Genomic DNA, 18,528 nt, shown 5'->3' with positions numbered 1-18,528 from the left:
CATTTTCTGTCTCTTGTGAAGAATCACAGGGAACACAAGTTGTGTACCCTCCACCCCTCTCTCACAGCACATGCAAGCTTTAAAACATACACACACACCAAAGAACCCAAAACAGAGAATTTTATTTCACCAACTCATCTAAGATTCTCCACTGGGATGGCTCTTGGCAATGGAATCTCCATCACTGACATGGCCCCAACCACAGCAAGCCAACTCCTGAAAGCTGAGAAGCCTCAAAAGGTGGAGGTCAGGGCAGTTTGGTGTCAGAGGAGCAGATCCCAAAGCCCTCCCCTCTAGTCCGTCAGTTTTCGGTCTTGCCCCCACCTCCCATTCTCTCCTCAAATCCCTCTGGATGTCCCCAAACCAAGTCTAAGCTGTCCCCTCTGGCATCTATCCAAAAGAAAACACGGGAACTAGTCCCTTAGGATTAGGGCAAGAAGGTAGCAAGGAATCTCCCTGAATGCTGTGGCTGCACTAGGGAAAGAGGGTCCCAACAAACTAGGAAAAATAGACCTTTTTCCTTCCTGCTCAGCCAAGGAGGGATTCATATTAAAGGAAACAAACGCCCTCAAGTGACGGATGCAAGAGGTCGGCCTAGTGTTACCCAAGGTGGGAAAGGCTTTAAAGAGTTTCCCAGTTCTGTCTCAGATCTATAATCACAACTAAAAACCCCACAGGGCACATGAGGAACACCCTTCCTAGGACACAGGAATGCCCAAATCTCAGTGGATTCCTGAAATTCCTCATCACCAGAGGGACATGAAGAGGCACTTCTCTACCTCTTTATGTACTTTGTGGGAAGGAGGAGGAACAAGGGGAGGTAACTAGATGTGGGAACAGACAGTCCCGATTATCTTTGTTTAAAAATTTAAATATAATCTAAAAAAATAAATGGCTGTCTCCTTATGTCTACAGGACCCCAGGCAGAGAAGCGTGGAGCCTCAACTGCTCGGCTCTAACAGATCAAACCTGCTACATACAGGACTTGTTTTCTCACAAACCAAGGGGTGGGTGGGTATGGATTGGTAGGAGTTTGGCCTGTTTTGCCTCAAACCCAATCTACTTGCTGGCACCACTTAGATCAGGCATCAGAACTGTGGGCTCTGTGGGCACAGTGTGGTGGAAGACTTGATGGTCCCAGCCCACAGTCGTGAGCAGAAAGTGGTTGAGTGGGGACCATGTAGCATCTCTCACAAAGTCTCTGTGGGCTCTGCTTCTGAACCTGGAATGGAAAGAGAACATGGAGCCTGGCATGATGGGAAAGGACTAAAAGAAGGGAGAAACGCAATTTAGATGGGTCTGGAACGTGTCATTTGAAGAGGGCATAACATACCACCTTACAATACCCACTGGCCACAGAATCAAAGAATTTTAAAGCTGGAAGTGCATGTCTAACCTTGTCTAACCACATCATGTTACAGAGGAAGCAAAGTGAGGTCTAGCACGGGGAAGTAATTTGTCTAATGTACCAAAGTCAGTGGCAAAGTGAGGACTAGAACCTGTGTTCCCTGGTTGCCGGTCTCTTACCATGATACCCAACTGTTGCTCCCAATATGTAAGTATGTTCATGGCACATATATTTGTCTCTTGGAAAGGAAGAGTCTCTGGAACTCTTGCTGAGACTCATGTTGGGAGGGCCTCAGGAGTTAATTAATCCTTCCCACTTGTCACCCTTGCTTGCTGATGCAGAGTGCTGGTTTCAGGTTGGCCCTGGTACTTGGAAGCTCCCATATCCCTCCTTTCTTCATCATACCTAACATAGGAGATGGGGATACACCTTCCAACTGACAATGGACTTTTCTAAAAGGGCGACTAAAGCTCTGCTGTCTGAGATACGCTAAGGATGGTAGGGACCGGAGCAGTCATGCTGGCTAACCCATACCCCAACAGGAATTCCTGCATCAGGCCCATGATTCCATTTTATACTTACACCTCTGTAAGGCCAGAGTCAAGCACAGCTACAGAACAGTCTTCACTGAGGGATGCCAGGAGGGGAAAACTGTAAGGAAGACAGGGCAAGAACAGCAGAGCTGGGAGCTCCCCCAAAATCCCAGAGGAGGTGCTGGGCACTGCTCACAGCTTCAGGAAAGCCGGGGAAGTGAGGGGGCTGGAAGCTGAGGATGGATCCCTGAGCCCTACATCCAGCCTGCAGCTTCCGCCCCCTACACCAGCTACCACTGGACACACAACAGGGACAGCAGTACTCCCCAGGCACTCTTAGCAACATCTCTACAACCCAAACTGGACCTGGTGGTGTTTTGCTTGGCTCACAGTCAGAGCAGTCTGGGCCTCAGAGACCACCTGACTAGCCAGGACAGGACTTGTTTCTGGAGTTGTACCTGTAAATATTGATCCTCTTGCCCCCACTAACAACAGAAAGGGCACATATGTGGCCAGCACAGAAAGGCCAGTACCTGTCTAGTGAGAACACCAGCCTTGTGACGCTCTGTGAGTGCACAGAGGAGGAGAGGATAGTTTTAGGGTTCTTGATGTCCACAAGGAAGACAGTGCCATTCTCATCACCTACAGGAAATGAATCAAGATGGCGTCTGTGTGAAAGGCCTCATTGCTGTTCTTGACCCAGAATCAATACTCAAATACCTATTTTCTACAGTGCCTCTTTGTGGGTTTCTTGTGGCCCATTTCAAATCCAAACTAGACCCTCAACATTTTTGTCCACCCCACATAAGCCCCTTGGTTTGTCATAAGCTTCCATGTGTTCAGAAGTAGTAGTACACGTTTTGGCTAACATAAAAGGAGACACAAACAAGCATGAAGGAAGAAGTCACAGTGCTCTCCAAAGCCCAGCCCATATCCTTCCCACACTTGCATCCCTATATGGGTCCAAACTGTATCATAAATCATGGACAGCCCACCTCCCTCCTGGAACCACAGACACCAAAGTACAAGAGGGGGGATGGATACAGCAGAGGACTGGAAGAGGACAAGGGCCTCAGCCCCAAGGCCTGCTATCCTCAAGAAACAAGCACCAAAATTTCTTACCAAAAGTGAAAACTTTCTCTTTCTTAGGATGCCAGGCCAGTGAGGTAGGAAGGTGATGGGAAGCACCTTGGCCTGCAAAAGTGAGAAGAGCAGAGGAAAATGAGCAGAATCAAGAATATGTTAGCTATGATAACAGCAACGTTCTTCAAAGAGTCACTGTGAATCACTAAGCTATTCTGAGCAACATGATCATTCAGATCAATTACAAAAGACTTATTCTATCCACCTCCAGAGAAAAGAACTGGTGAGTCAAAGTGTACATTGTATGTTCTCTATCAAATGTTCTCTAATGCAGGGCTGGGAGGGAAGAAGACAACTCAGAACTCAAAACACAACAAAAATAAATATAAGATCTTTAAAAAGTGACAAGGGAACTGAAAATTCTCAGAGTTAGAAAGTCCAACTGTTCTCTTCCCCAGCTGCATCCTTTATCCATATTTTAGCTTTGGGCCTGGTAATGGATCCATTCTCCTCTGATCCTATACTTCCAGGACACTAGCAAGAGAGGTATATTGACATATGAGTCTCCTTCCCTCTATCCTAAGAGGACTCAGTCCGGTGCCGCATTCACCTACTATCGTGGTGAATGAGACAGGACCTGTCCAAGAACGAGGGATCTCCTTTCCCTGCCACCTGGGGGGACTGGATTAACAGAAACCTACAGCAGGGTCCCAGCAAATACCGGACAAATCCAGCAGCCACTTTTTATACAGTTCTCTTAAGTTAATAATGATTTTTTTAATTTTTAATAGTTCTAACGTATTTTAAAATGCAAAAATCACTCAGCTCCAGGGTCCATGTAAAAACAGGTGGCTGCCATAGTTTGCTGACCTCTGTCCAAGAGGCTAGAAAAGGTTGTTTCCCTGTAAGAGACGTGTTGATCTTTGACAGCCAAAGTCACTGGGCCTTTCCTAACGCCACCATTCAGACTCACCAATATGTGTAGCTGGCTTGGGGCACCGGATATCCCAAAGTAAAATTCTATTGTCCTAGAAGTAATAACAGAATAAAATGCTTCAGATCAGCATGGTGTAATTGGAAAGAACATCGCATTTGAAATCACAAGTCCTGAATTCATATCCCAGCTCCGACATTCACTACCTGTGTAACCTTGGGCATTTTCCCTTTCTCTGGGCCTCAGTTTCTTGAATGGTAAAATAAAGGTCTCTCCCAGTTCCTAATCTCTAAGATGACCACTTTAGGCTCAAGTTGTACTGAGTCTGCTAAACACTTTAGATGTGGGTAAGGGGGGGGGCATCATCTTACCTCACTGCATGACAGGAATTTAGACTCCTTGTAGGGACAAGCAGCAACACAGGAGACTTCGCCAGAGTGAGCTAAGAAGGAAAGGTGGACCACACCATCACAACCAGACATAAGCAGAGAGACCAGACCAAAGACACCAGCAGAAAAAAATACTTGGCTTCAAGATGGGATTCTCAATTACCATGTTTAAAAATGCAGACAAGATACAGGCAGAACTGAGATGAGTTTGCAGAAAACAAAGAACAAGATGAATCACGGCCATTAATTAAGCCAGGAAGGCTGCCCATCAATTGCGAGAGGCAGCCCTGGCTCTCTAGTCAGAAGACTTAGGCTCTGACTCCACCTCAAGTCCTTTCTACTGTATGAACTTGGGTTTGCGATTCCCCCTCTCTAAAATGAAGGTTAGTTCACATGGTCTCAGACATCCTTTCCAGCTCTAGGTCTATCTAGGATCCTCAGCTGCTTCCCCTGGAGGAAGTGGAGAACGGTGGGAGAAGACTTCTGTGGGGCTTCAGGCAGAACACCCAAGCTTTAGGATGTGAAGGGCACCAGAAGCATGTTGCAGAGGCTGAGAACAGAGAAAACATCCTCTCCTTAAAGCAGAAGGATGAATATGTGATTTCCTAATGTCCCTGTAGACTCTAATGGGGCCTTACCCATCAACATACACAACTTTTAGCATGGAAATCTAATCCAGAAACTCAAAAGAACCAAGATGGAAAAGATGGATGTGGGAAGGGGAGGCAAAACTTACCTCTATATGAGGTCAGCATTTTCTCTCCAGCGAGGTCCCAAACTTTTATGCTAAAGGGAAAAAAAAACCAAGAGTCATTCCTAAACAGAACAGTTTATAAAAAGCACATGTTCAAGTATAGACAATAAACTACAGCTTCCGTTTTATTCAGTTCCTTACCTGGAATGCTGATACTAAAGTCTGTTAGGATGGTCTGCTGTTCCAAAGGTGTCCTTGTGTTCTGAATGTCTTAATTATTACCTGGGTTCTTTTAATGAATGAGCTAGCATTATTTAGTGGGGCCAAAAGGAGAATAGGGGCAAGGACAAGTGCAACTCACCAGAAGTCCTTGCTGCCACTGACGGCCTGCGTGCCATTGATCAGGACGCTAACACTGGTCACTATGTCATCATGTTCATATTTGCAGAATTTGTTGACGATAAGCGTCTCACCCTCGTCCAGTTCCCACAGTTCCACAGCACCTGGAAGATGTGGGGACTGGAATTATGCCAGGTCTACAATTCACAGGGCAGCGAAGTTCACTTCTGTGACTGTAGACCCTCCTTTAGTTCTTGTCCTATACATCAACAGTAAATTAATTCTTCAGTAAGCAAAACTACAGGATGAGAGCAATTCCCATCCTCAGAGATTGGAACTATTTTCCTCATCCTATGAGTTTATATCAGTGTTTTTTTCCCTAGAAGAGTGGTCTGACAAAAACAGAAGAAGGAAAGGATAGAATGGAAAACGGTTATCAGCCTCCTGGGAGGAAAATGTTTTTTTTCAAAGAATCAGCTCCCAAAGGGAAAGGAATCTGTTCCCCTGGGGTCTTCTGGGCAGACACCTGGCCAGTGTGATTAACAATCCAGCCTGCCCAAACCCTGAAAACATCTGTCTTAGGGGACTGGGGAAGCTGAATCATGAATACAGGACAAGTCAGAGGATCAAAAGCAGGAACATTAAGTTCAGTCTCGGATGGCCCTTTTCTATCTGTCCAAACACCAAAATTTCAGCTGACTGATGAGCGGCTGGCTGGAGGACAGAGGCAGCAGCCCCTTCAGTCGACTGACTCTCTTTAGAGCCAGGGGACCAGGCCCATCTATGGAATGTTTCCTGAGCTGTTCCTGCCTGGTCAGTTGGTTCCACTTAACTGTTTTTCTCTGTTACAAGGAAGAATTCTATGCGGGGGGGAGGGGGGGTCGTTGGGAAGTGGCTGTGGTGTAGGAAGCAAAAAAAGCATCAATAAGACATTTGTTGAAAAACTCGGCTGAAAAGATCGGCATCTAGAGTTAGGCGAGGCAGGCATGGGGAGTCCGTTCCAACGAGGGGCAGGAGGCTCTGACGGGAACAAGCCCACAAAGGCTGGGGGATCCTGGGGGGCAAACGTGACTTTTTTCCGTTTCTCTTCCCAGAGCCTGGCACACGGCTTACCCACTGCAGGGGCTAAGATCTTCACAGTGCGGCTGTGCGGAACTCAACAACTTCCCGTGCACGACCCCAAGATGAGCCGGCTCCGAGGGCTTCATACCCCACCAAGCCCTTGCCCCGGGGCACCTAAGTGGGGGCGGCGGGTCAGGCTCCGACCTAAGGGGCTCTGCACACAAAGCCTGCGCAAATCGGCATCATCCAGTCGCCTAGGGCGGTTAAGGGCGAAATCCGAAGCCGGGATCCCCGGCCCGGGCCGCAGTAACTGCAGCCCCCACCCCACCCCGGCCAAGCGGCCCCTCGCGGGGTACTCACCCGAGTCGGAGGCCACGAAGATGCCCCGGTCCCCCACCCAGGCGAGGTCGGACAGCCCGGCTTCGGTTTGAACTCCGGCCGAGCAGAAGCCCTCGTTGGGGGCCGAGCAGGGGTCCTTGAACAGCCACAAGGAGCCGGCCCAGCTGCGGCCGCTGAGGCTGGACGCGCCCAGGAGCAGGGAGCCATCTGCGGGAAGAGCGGGCGGCCGGGCCACCGGTCAGCGCGGCCGGAGGCGGGGGTGGGGGTGGGGTTGGGACAGGCCGGGCCGGGGTCGGGCGGGGCTCACCGGACCGGTAGCGCGCCGCCTCCAGCTGCCGCTCCATACAGGCCGGCGCGTTGGGAGGCAGGTTCCATTCCGCGGCGGCAGAAGGCAAGCTCAGCGACAGCGGCAGCGACGGCGATGGCTCCGGCTGCGGCTCCGGCTCAGACTCTGGCTCCGGCTCCGGCTCCGGGTCCGGCGGCTGGGACTCCCTTCGCATCTCCACGGTTCCGGCTCTCGTCCTCCTTCTCCCTCCCGGGATTCGCTCCCCACGTGGTGTCCACTCGGGCTCCCCGCCCCTCTCTGGCCGAGAGGTCTGAGCCCCCGCTTCTCGCGAGACTTGCCTCCCCGGCCCCGCCCCCCTCGCTTTCCGTTAGCCGCTGAGTTCTTGCTAAGCTACGTTCTCCGTCCTCCCACCTCCTCTCCTTACCCCCCCCCCACCCCGCCCCCTTCCGCCCCGGCTTCCTTTTTGCTCTCGCGACAATTGGCGCTGGAGACGGGAGGAGCGGAGATTGGACGAGTCGGGAGAGCGTTCGTCCTCCTCCTCTCGCGAGGCTTGCCCTCTGCCATCTTAGTGCGGCGGACGACAAGGTCTCCCCGCCGGGGTCACAGGGACACAGAGGCTGCTGAACGGACTCTCGTGCAACATGCTGTCCCGGCTGGCGCTGCACGCTGCCGGCGCCGTGGGTGAGGAGCCCTGGCCTGGGGGACGCGGGGTCGTAGCTGGGGAGGAGAACGTCCTTGGGGCAGCGGCCGCAGCAGGGGGTGGGGGAGGACCCTGGAGGGGTCGCGGGGAGGCCTGGGACCGCGCGACCCCCGCTGACCCGATCTCTGTGTCCCCACAGCTCCGGCGCTCAAGAACGCGGCCCCGCTGGCTCCAGGGTAAGTACCTCTCGCCGCCCGTCGTCTGGGGTCCGGACGGGCCCTGACCACGATCCCGCCTAACATCCCGGGAGCGCCGGGCCGGATCCGGAGCCTCGGAGATCTGGGCTTCCACCCCGCTTTCGACACCTGCACGGGCAGAACGCTTACCTTGTCCCAATCTAGCCTGTTTCCTTTTTTGAAACTGAGGGGTGCGCCCTAGGCCTTCCGGCTGATCCTCTGCAGCCGTCTGGTACCCGCAGGTTGGAAGGGGGCAGCGTTTGAGACTTGAAGTCCTCGAGGTCGGCCTCTCCCCTGTGACCTTGGACAGCTCGGCTTTTCTGCCCCTGCCCCCTTCAGGTCTGCGCCCCCCCCAGTATAGCCCCGGAGGGCAGGTAGTGGGGAGCCCGAGGCCTGCTTGGGTCTCCCGGGGCGTCCAGAGTGTTCAGTAAATGTTAAATAACAGGCAGAACTTTATGTAGCAGCCTTGTATTTTTTAGTTTTTATGTTTTCTTGTAAAAAAAAAAAAGTAGAAGCAGTATCGTTTAATGGTTAGAGAGCTGTTCTGGAAGATAAGATGACTTGGGCTTCAGGTCCCACTTTGACAGGTCACTTAATTTTTCTGTGCTCCAGACGTCTCTCCAAGACAGGACTTAAATAATTTGCAGAGAAGGCGCCGACTTGCATTGTTAGAGGGAGTTTCCTCATCTGGGAATTTGGTCTCTATCTTTATTCTGTATTTTTTTTAACGTACCTAGAGATACATTCCTGCTGATCTGAATGTTGGTATAGTTTTAGAGCTGAAAGAGCACACTTAGTGAGTGACTTGTAGAGGATATTAATGATCGGTAACATATCTATAGTAATTAGAAAAGAATTGCCCTCCGAGACCAAGCATGACCGCATTAAGACTGCCAGACTTGTTGACTGACCCTGTTTTTGTTTTTTGTAGTTGTTTTTTTTTTAATTTATTTAATATATTTAGTTTTCAGCATTGATTTTCACAAAAGTTTGAATTACAAATTTTTTTCCCATTTCTACCCTCCCCCCACTCCAAGATGGCATATATTCTGGTTGCCCCGTTCCCCAGTCAGCCCTCCCATCTGTCACCCCACTCCCCTCCCATCCCCCTTTCCCTTCTTCTCTTGTTGGGCAAGATAAATTTCTATGCCCCATTGCCTGTGTATCTTATTTCCTAGTTGCATGCAAAAACTTTTTTGTTGTTGTTTTTGAACGTCTGTTTTTAAAACTTTGAGTTCCAAATTCTCCCCCCTCTTCCCTCCCCACCCACCCTCCCTAAGAAGGCAAGCAATTCAACATAGGCCACATGCGTATCATTATGTAAAACCCTTCCATAATACTCACGTTGTGAAAGATTTAACTGTTTTCTCCTTCCTAACCTATCCCCCTTTATTGAATTTTCTCCCTTGACCCTGTCCCTTTTTGAAAGTGTTTGTTTTTGATTACCTCCTCCCCCCCTCCCCGCCCCCGTCAGCTCTCCCTTCTATCATCCCTCCTTTTTAATCTTCTTCCTCCTCTTTTCCTGCGGGGTAAGATACCCAGTTGAGGGTGTATGGTATTCCTTCCTCAGGTCAAATCTGATGAGAGCAAGATTTGCTCATTCCCCCTCACCTGCCCCCTCTTCCCTTCCTACAGAACTACTTTTTCTTGCCACTTTTATGTGAGATAATTTACCCCATTCTATCTCTCCCTTTCTCCCTCTCTCAATATATTCCTTTCTTATCCCTTAAATTGATTTTATTTTTTTAGATATCATCCCTTCATATTCAATTCACCCTGTGCCCTTCGTGTGTACAAATATACATATGCACGTATGTATATATATATATGTACCTACATAGATACGCACATATGTAACTATATGTATACACACATATATATGCATATTCCTTTCAGCTACTATGATATTGAGGTCTCATGAATCATACATATCATCTTTCTATGTAGGAATGTAAACAAAACAGTTCAACTTTAGTAAGTCCCTTATGGTTTCTCTTTCTTGTTTACCTTTTCATGCTTCTCTTGATTGTTCTGTTTGAAAGCAAATTTTCTATTCAGCTCTGATCTTTTCACTGAGAAAGCTTGAAAGTCCTCTGTTTTATTGAAAATCCATATTTTGCCTTGGAGCATGATACTCAGTTTTGCTGGGTAGGTGATTCTTGGTTTTAATCCTAGCTCCATTGACCTCCGGAATATCGTATTCCAAGCCCTTCAGTCCCTTATTGTGGAAGCTGCCAGATCCTGTGTTATCCTGGTTGTTTTTCCACAATATTCAAATTGTTTCTTTCTGGCTGCTTGCAGTATTTTCTCCTTGATCTGGGAGCTCTGGAATTTGGTGACAATGTTCCTAGGAGTTTTCTTTTTGGGATCTATTTGAGGAGGCGATCTGTGGATTCCCTCAATTTCTGTTTTACCCTCTGGCTCTAGAATATCAGGGCAATTCTCCTTGATAATTTCTTGAAAGATGATATCTAGGCTCTTTTTAAAGTGTTGTTTTCTTCAATTTTTTTTCAGTATTTTTTTGGGTCTCCTTTAGCAAGTCATTGACTTGTTTTTCATGGTTTTCTTGCATCCTTCTCATTTCTCGTCCCAATTTTTCCTCTACTTCTCTGACTTGCTTTTTCCAACTCCTTTTTGAGCTCTTCCATGGCCTGAGGCCAGTTCATGTTTTTCTTGGAGGTTTTTGGTGTAGGCCCTTGCACGTTGTTGATTTCTTCAGGCCATATGTTTTGGTCTTCTTTGTCACCAAAGAAAGACTCCAAAGTCTGAGACTGAATCTGGGTGCGTTTTCGCTGCCTGGCCATGTTCCCAGCCAGCTTACTTGACCCTTGAATTTTTCGTCGGGGTATGACTGTTTGTGGAGCAAAGAGTACTTTGTTCCAAGCTTGAGGGGATGCCCCGTTGATTTCAGAGCTATTTCTATATAGTCAGCTCTGCCATCCCAGCACTCCTCCTTCCCCAAGAACCACCAACCCAGACCTAACGCAAATCTTCAGCAGGCTCTGCACTCCTGCTCTGATCCACCACTTAATTCCTCCCACCTCGTGGGCCTGGGGCTGGAAGTAACTGCAGCTGTAGTTCTGTAGCTGCACCTGCCCCGCTGTCCCTGGGGCAGTGGCCCAACTCGAACTCTGTCCCCCACAGCTTTTCCCACTTACCTTCTCTATTGTCTTTGGTGTTTGTGGGTTGAGAAGCCTGGTAAGTGCCACAGCTCACTGATTCAGGGTGCTAGGGTCTGTCCTGCCCAGCTCCTGGTCTGGCTGGTCCTGCTGCCTCCCATGCTGAGCTCCGCTCCCCCTTTTATAGTTGTTAGTAACTTTAACTGGTAACAATCAAATAAGAAGCAAAATCTTAGTAAAATCAGTCAGTTTGATACATACTTGCTTGTTTTTTGATGGAAACTGTTAAACTGTTGAATTAAAGGAGTGTTCTAGGCATTTTGCATCTTGTTTTTAGTCAGGCATCATAATGGTTTGTCATGATGAATTGGCCAACAAGACTCAAGAATGTGGTTCAGATGATCGTAGTTAGGTGGATCCATGGACAGTTATACCCGGAGAGTATGGATAAATGTATATGTGTCCATTTGGATGGAGATCATGCTGGTGTGCAGCAGGACTCTGCTCTTCACCCTGTTTGGATAATAACTGCCAATTTCTTTCTTCCCTTGGCTGTTTAAAGCCACTTTTGGAGAAATAGCCTGTGATTGTTAGCCCTTCCCCTCCATTATTTATTTGTTTATTTTTGCATACTGCCACAGGTAGAATTCAAAGCTGGGCCTGCCTGAACCTAGTGTAGATTTGGAGTCCAGAGAGACCCATGTCTGCTCTCTGACGTTTGGAAGCTCTGTGAATTTGGGCAAGCCTCTTAACGTCACTGAGTCTCAGTGGGAGCATAGGCCTTCTAGTCCCACTGACTATCACTTACTAGCTGTATCTCCCTGCAGAGCATATCTGCAGTACCTCTTTAAGAAGGAGGTTCAGATACATACATTTTCTAAACCTTTAAAATTCTGAACAAACGTCAGGTATCATTTAACTTTCAGTACCATAAATGAAAGACATGGAAGGAATACTTAATAAATCAGCTGGCAGATAGCTAATGTTAGACCAAATATAAATCACTCCCATAAGAGGAGAAATTATTGAAAGTAAAGAAACAAGTAAACTGAAAAGATTATTCTACTCTAGCCTTCCATCGTATTTTAAGACATGGAGTTCTTATTCCAGATCCGTAGACTTTTTACAGCTGAGCAGGAGGCTAACACAGACAGATCACTCTCATTTGCTCTCACTTTCCAGTTTCTCTCTTTTAATTCTAAGGCATCCTTCATTCATTTGAAAGCTTAGAAACACTACTGCTCTCTTGGATCCCCAACATAGGTGCCCCCTTCCTGTACCTACCCCTGTCTGTGATACCACATTCCAGAAGAAGCCACTCCAAGGTCATAGGGAAATGGCCTGAGCTATGCAGGACAACCTAGGAACTCTTTGGGAAGAGGAGTATTCTGCCTGCTCCTCTTGGTTCTCCCCAGCCTTGTGGATATGAAGAGGAGGGTGAATTAGGAGCAGGATGCATGTAGGTTCTGAAATGAAAGTGTGACGAGGAATCTGCATTGCTTACGGTGTCCTGGGACAGACATCCTCAGCTGCTTGTGCCAGATAGACCAGCCCTTGCCTAAGAGCACTCAGGTTTTATTCATGCTAGGTTTGGAGGAAAAGTAAAACCCACATTCAGATGAATAGAGCATTTAGGATGACAGGATATGGGTTCAGAAAGATCCAGTTAGTCTGAAAACCCACAAGATGAAATTTAACAGATATAAATGTGAAGAAGCCCTGCACTTATCTTGAAAAGATTACCACAGGCTTAGTGGAAGAGACATGGCTTCATGAGGGGGAAGAACCTGAATGATGCTTTGGATCATAAAAAGTAACTACACACACACACACACACAACCAACCCACCCTGGAGGATATTAGGGTAACCAGACTAGAAAGGCATTTAGAAAGCTTAACACACAAAAAGAACAGTTGAAGAAATCAGGAGTGTTTAGTTTGGACAAGGGAAGTTTGCACAGGAAGAATACTGTAGTTCTCTTCTAATATCTCTAGGAACTTTCTGGAAGAGAGATTATGTTCTTGTTCTTGAATTCAAAGGAGAGAGCTAAGACCAATGAGTAGAAGTTAGTAGAAGCCAGATTTTTGCTCAGTATAAAGAATTCTTAACAATTGGAGCTATCTAATTCCATGGAATTTCGACTGTACAGGAGTGGAGAACCTGCGGCCTCAAGGCCACATCCTCCTAGGTCCTCGGGTGTGAGTCCAAGTTTTACAGAACAATCCTTTTATTAAGGGTATTTGTTCTGTGAAAGGGCTGCACTTGAGGACCTAGAGGGCCACATGTTGCCTGGAGGCCACAGGTTAGAAAGACAACAGACATATTGTGGGATGTGTTCAAAGCTAGCTTTCAAGATGTTGAAGAAAAGAACTATATATTGGTAAGCACGTTGGATTGGTTAACCTCTGTAAGGGAGACATAGCTAGTTAGTGGGAATAGAAGGCAGACCTATGCCTCATCTAGTACTGTCTCCATTCTACCTGTTGGGAAAACTGAGTGAGCCCCTCCTCTTTGATATCAAGAATTTCTACTGAAACTTCACCCATGTTATTATTTAGAAACACAGACAATTCTTGCTTTGTGTAAATTCACCTTACAAAAATTTAAAGAATTCTGAAAGAAATCAGCATTCTTAAAAAAAAACACTTATTTTAATTTTACTGTGGTCTCCACTCCTGCCCTTGCTCCTCAGCTCTTCATTCTGTGGCCTTCCAATCCCCACATCAGAAAAAAAAAAACCCTCCAAGTGAAAGCACAAAAACAGAAGTGGACACATCTGCCACCACTGGATGGGGGGGCTTGGGTAAGACACATAGTGTAGAGAGAGGAGACCTTTACCCCGCTCCATCCAGCCCCCATGTGTCTGTCTTCTGTCAGTCTGTGCTTGGGTACCATGTGTCTGGCCCTGGCCCCAGTGTGTGTCCATGTCTAGCCCTCATGTGTCTGCCCTCCTCGTGTTCTTCCTCTCAGTTCTGGCCAGGCCCCCAGATGGCTGGCCCCAATCCCTAAGTATTCCTTCTCCTGCTCTCACTTCTTTGTCCCCACCCAACCTGTTCCTTGAACCCTGCTACAGCCCCCCTCCTCCTTTCAGGGCTGTGTGGCCCCCTTCCCACCTCATTCCCTCCCTTTCCTATGTCTTCAGACAAATTCGTACTACATGAAAATCTAGGGAACAGTTGACTTAGGTAAAGGTAAGAACTGTCTGTGTGCCACTTTTATTCTCTGCAGGGTGCTTCAGGCAACCAGAATTTTTCACACAGCTTCTCCCCGTCTGGCTCCTCTGCCTCCTCTTCCTGAGTATGGAGGGAAAGTTCGTCATGGGTTGATTCCTGAGGAATTCTTTCAGTTTATGTATCCTAAAACTGGAGTTACAGGTAAGCAAACTTTCCTGCAGAAATGATGTTTGTGGTGACAGTAGTTTTGGGTGCATGACTTTGCTATCATTTCTGCCTTTTCAATGTACTTTGTTGTTTGGATAACCAAAACCAAAAATTAGGCCCTTTCTATTTTATACTCTCCTTTAAAGGCTGTAACCTTGATTTATTCTAACCAGAACTTGTTGCTATGACCGTTGGCCTCTGGAAACTATTTCTGGACTTCATAATGCCTGGCATTGTTTCTTCAGCATGTGCATAATAATTTCTTTGATGTATAGAAGACAGCTTACTAGGTATTTGAGGAAGATAAGACATATGTGGAAGTTAAGATACTGTATAGTGTATATTTGCCAAAATGAGGGGTTTAAAACACAAATCAGCAGACAGCATCACCTCTGGCAGGTCCTACCAAGTTGGAGAAACTGTGGCTATTGTCTAAGTACCAGCCAACCTAAGTGTAGAAGATGGGTTACCAGGCGATTATTTTTTTTACCACAGCAACTAAGGCACTTTAAGATTACGATTTGCTTTGCTGCAAAGAGTATCCCCTTAGACAGGATCATGGACTTTTTTCAGGTATTTTTAGTGCAAAGGTACTAAATACAGATAGGAGTGGAGAGATTTCACGCTTAACAAACCGTTTTGGTTTGGGGGCTGTTAAGAAATCACTTTGACAATGATTATTGAATATCTTTGATGCGTAGTTATTCTGAATGAGGGTTTCTCATGCACTAGAATGAACTGATTTTTAAAAAAATTTTACTTAGCCTACTCTTCAATCCTTCTGAAACTTCATTTAGTCCTTATTTCTAATACTATACAGAAGTTTTCATAAATACTCTTTTTCTTCTTTCAGGTCCTTACGTATTGGGAACAGGACTTATCCTGTATTTTCTCTCCAAAGAAATCTATGTTATTACTGCTGATACAATTGCTGCCATGTCAACATTGGGGCTCCTCATTTATATAGTTAAAAAATATGGTGCCTCTGTAGCAGCTTTTGCTGATAAACTCAGAGAGGTATGGATGGAAGTTTGATTTTTTTTTTCCCTTTTTTTGGACAGAAATTTAGCAATTAGCAATAGGGCCTTCAAATGATCTATTTAGATACAAAATGTATTCTGAGGGGAGCTATTTTGGGGAGAAAAGTAATTATTATAGACTTCTCTACTAATTTTACTTAACCTAAAGTGGCTTATTTTTTAAACTGTCATCATTCTCCAAATATTGCCATATGTAATAACCAGTTTCGTAGCAGTGGCAATAAGCATCTGTAACCTGAATGACAAATCAAGTCTCATGGAGTCATATTTTCTACATTTACTAAAATTCTTGATTGCTTTTTAGTTTGAGGTTGATTTCTTTCAGATATTGAGCTGTTGTCTCTTTGTCTTTGGCTTCCATGAAAGTTGTATGCATTTTTTCTTCACTTTGCACACAAATGAGCCCTAACTTTGAAAGGGGAAAATGGATCAGTGATTATTATCATTGGCTTTTTCACTAATCTTTTCGTAAATATTTTAATTGCAGGACCAGATGGCTGAGGCAGAAGGGCTGAAACAGGACTCCATAAAAAGTATCCAAGATGCAATTGACTTGGAAAAGAAACAGCAAGCCCTGGTTGCCAAGCGTCACTACCTTTTTGATGTCCAGAGGGTAGGTTTTTTCAGGAATTAAAAAGCATTTTTCCCACTTGAGAAAAATCATACCTCCTGGGAAAAAATACTAACTAGGTAAAATCTCACTGATATATAAAAATATGATAATTCATTTTTAGAGAATTTTAATTTATTAAGCGTTTCATTCATTTCTACCATGTGCTAATAACTACTGAACAGAAGTGTCAGATGCACGCCTATATTGAGATACAAAGTGACAAAAGCAGGTTCTTGGAACATGAACAAATCAGAAAATTAAATATTTGAGTAGCCTTAATGCAGCGTTTCAAGAGCACAGGTCCTTGCCAAATCAGGGACCACCTGCCACCTAATGCATGGTTAATTTTGTACCCAATTGGTTACAATTTTTATTTTCAGAATCATGAAATTTTAAGGAAAACAACCTACCAAAAAAAGGCCCTCTTTTTTATAGAATAAAAAAGAGTGATGCTCGTAATGTTCTCTTGGCACAAATCTTGAGAACAACATGTGGTTCTTCAACAGCAAAAGTAAGCTTTCTCACCTTCCTTAGAACAACATTGCCATGACACTCGAAGTCTTTTACCGTGAGAGGCTGCACAAGGTGTACACAGAGGTGAAGAATCGCCTGGACTATCAGATTGCAAAGCAGAACATGATGCGACGCAAGGAACAAGAACACATGATTGCGTGGGTGGAGAACCATGTGGTGAAGAGCATCTCTGCTCAACAGGTAGTGGATTATTGCCGTGTCTGAAGAATATGAGTCTTGGAGCTGGCTAGTGGTCTTTAGGATGAAGAAAGTGAAGCCACCCTGGCGTTTCATCTAGAGAAGGGCATATTTAGAAGTTACTGCGTAACTGATGTAGAATCCTTCCTTTCTCGAAATCTGATCTATAAAAGAGATCTTCCATCTAAGTTGTAGGTACAGTAGGTCTTCGTAGGCACCAGCTAGCTGCTGGGACTGTAAGAGAATAATTTCCTGTTGTCACTTAGGCCGTATTCTGTCACCTTCATTTCTACTCAGATATGACTGAGCAACAAATTTATGTAATATTAGTACTTTCTTTTTCTTTTTAAAAAAAAAAAAAAGCTTATTCTCCTTTTTGACATTCCTCTCACTTCCCATTGATTTCCCTTCTCTCTTCTCACAAGAAAGGACCCTCCTTTGCAGCAAATATATAAAACTTAGTAAGATTTGTATAAACTGATTCAGAATTAAGCAGAATGAGGAGAACCACTTATGTGACGATGATAATGTGAAGGAAAAGAACACTCCAAAAATTTCATAAAATTCATGTGAGGCATACCTCCTGCTTTAGTCAGGGAGAGGGTGGAATACAGATGTAGATTGAGCACAGAAATGGTTGGATATGGCCAATCTATTCATTTGTTTTACACGTGTTTGTTTTCCTTCATATTATTAAGGTGGTTATGGTTATTATTATGGTGAATTCTTTTTTTTTCCTTCATTTCTTGCAACACAATATTCTATTAAATTCATATGTCACTGCTTGTTCAGCCACTCCATAATCAGTGATTCCTAGTAGTTATGCAAGATTCGGATGCAGGTGGTCTGTTTCTGTGACTGCATAGAAGGGGTTAGCTATGTAGCAAGCATCTATATCTGTGGGGCTCGGGAGCAGGGGCAGAGAAGAAAGGCATGAGAACATGGTTGGGATATGACTGAAGGTTCCAGGAGCCAGTGATCACTTAAATGTGCACAAGCAGGGCCCTGTGCTAGGTAAGTCTACACAGGCTCACGCTCTTCATCTTCAGTTGCCTTCCTAGGATGACTAGCTGCCTCTCTTGTGAAGAGAGTTGTGAAGCTGTAAAGGCTAGTCTGCGTTGAGGTGTCTGGGTGTGTGTTAGGCCTTGTAGATCTCGTAACTTAAAGCCGTATCTACCTTACTGTAATTAAGGGTCATGGCAGAACAGGCCTGCACAAGCTGCGGCAGCCAAAGGATTTCAGGCAGCCGACAAAAACTAGAGGAAATCCTTTGGCTGCCATGGGGTGTGCAGGCCTGTGGTATAACTTGAGTATTTCATGACAAACTGACTCATTTTCTCTCTCTATGTCACAGGAAAAGGAAACGATTGCCAAGTGCATTGCAGATCTGAAGCTGCTAGCAAAGAAGGCACAAGCACAGTCACAGTCGGTTCTGTAAAACTCTTTCATCATAATTAAGACAGCAAAAAGCAGTTTTTATTAGCAGTGTAGAAGCTATGTTCTTGTGACCCTTCTCAATAAAAGTCTTTCTAACATTGTATTGCCAGCCCTCTTAAAGCTGAGCCTAAACCTCTCAGAGGTATCAGGCTTGGAAGTAGGAGGGTTACGGTTGTTTCATTGAAAGGTCGCCTTCCAGCCCAACTGCTGTATGTTTTGATGTAATTGAAAAACTTTAATGAAGTTTAGAACACTACCCAAAGTTCTCAAATTATATCTTAAATTTTAATTATGGCTCAATCTACCATCTTGAAATAAAATAACTGATACTCTTAAGACATGAA

General features: G+C 45.6%; 2 protein-coding genes across 2 annotated transcripts; one reads left to right on the top strand and one right to left on the bottom strand.

Annotated features, from left to right (window-relative positions):
• Positions 1 to 97: 97 nt before the first annotated feature.
• On the bottom strand, positions 98 to 7,724 carry WDR77 (WD repeat domain 77). The gene is made up of 10 exons (XM_036765903.1): positions 7,029 to 7,724; positions 6,743 to 6,928; positions 5,343 to 5,484; positions 5,024 to 5,073; positions 4,270 to 4,340; positions 3,938 to 3,992; positions 3,004 to 3,075; positions 2,415 to 2,523; positions 1,931 to 1,999; positions 98 to 1,222 (listed from the first exon to the last, which is right to left on the bottom strand). Exons 1-10 carry the CDS (start codon positions 7,219 to 7,221, stop codon positions 1,060 to 1,062), a joined length of 1,110 nt encoding a protein of 369 aa, XP_036621798.1. The 5' UTR covers positions 7,222 to 7,724; the 3' UTR covers positions 98 to 1,059.
• Positions 7,473 to 18,528, top strand: ATP5PB (ATP synthase peripheral stalk-membrane subunit b). Its single transcript, XM_036765904.1, has 7 exons — positions 7,473 to 7,688; positions 7,847 to 7,883; positions 14,232 to 14,377; positions 15,237 to 15,400; positions 15,911 to 16,036; positions 16,571 to 16,750; positions 18,102 to 18,528. Exons 1-7 carry the CDS (start codon positions 7,649 to 7,651, stop codon positions 18,183 to 18,185), a joined length of 777 nt encoding a protein of 258 aa, XP_036621799.1. The 5' UTR covers positions 7,473 to 7,648; the 3' UTR covers positions 18,186 to 18,528.

Source organism: Trichosurus vulpecula, chromosome 7 (assembly GCF_011100635.1).
Source record: "Trichosurus vulpecula isolate mTriVul1 chromosome 7, mTriVul1.pri, whole genome shotgun sequence".
Lineage (NCBI taxonomy): Eukaryota > Metazoa > Chordata > Mammalia > Diprotodontia > Phalangeridae > Trichosurus > Trichosurus vulpecula.
This window is presented reverse-complemented; position numbering and strand designations above follow the sequence as displayed.

What these genes read in the sequence shown, in the direction of transcription:
- WDR77 (XM_036765903.1), bottom strand. Translation starts at nt 7,221, where the DNA reads ATGCGAAGGGAGTCCCAGCCGCCGGACCCGGAGCCGGAGCCGGAGCCA. An exon ending in AATGCTGACCTCATATAGAG is followed by an intron (nt 4,341 to 5,023) that starts GTAAGTTTTGCC and finishes TTTCCTTCTTAG; the next exon opens with CTCACTCTGGCGAAGTCTCC. An exon ending in GACTCTGGCCTTACAGAGGT is followed by an intron (nt 1,223 to 1,930) that starts GTAAGTATAAAA and finishes TTTCCATTCCAG; the next exon opens with GTTCAGAAGCAGAGCCCACA.
- ATP5PB (XM_036765904.1), top strand. Translation starts at nt 7,649, where the DNA reads ATGCTGTCCCGGCTGGCGCTGCACGCTGCCGGCGCCGTGG. An exon ending in GCACGCTGCCGGCGCCGTGG is followed by an intron (nt 7,689 to 7,846) that starts GTGAGGAGCCCT and finishes GTGTCCCCACAG; the next exon opens with CTCCGGCGCTCAAGAACGCG. An exon ending in TTGCTGATAAACTCAGAGAG is followed by an intron (nt 15,401 to 15,910) that starts GTATGGATGGAA and finishes TTTTAATTGCAG; the next exon opens with GACCAGATGGCTGAGGCAGA.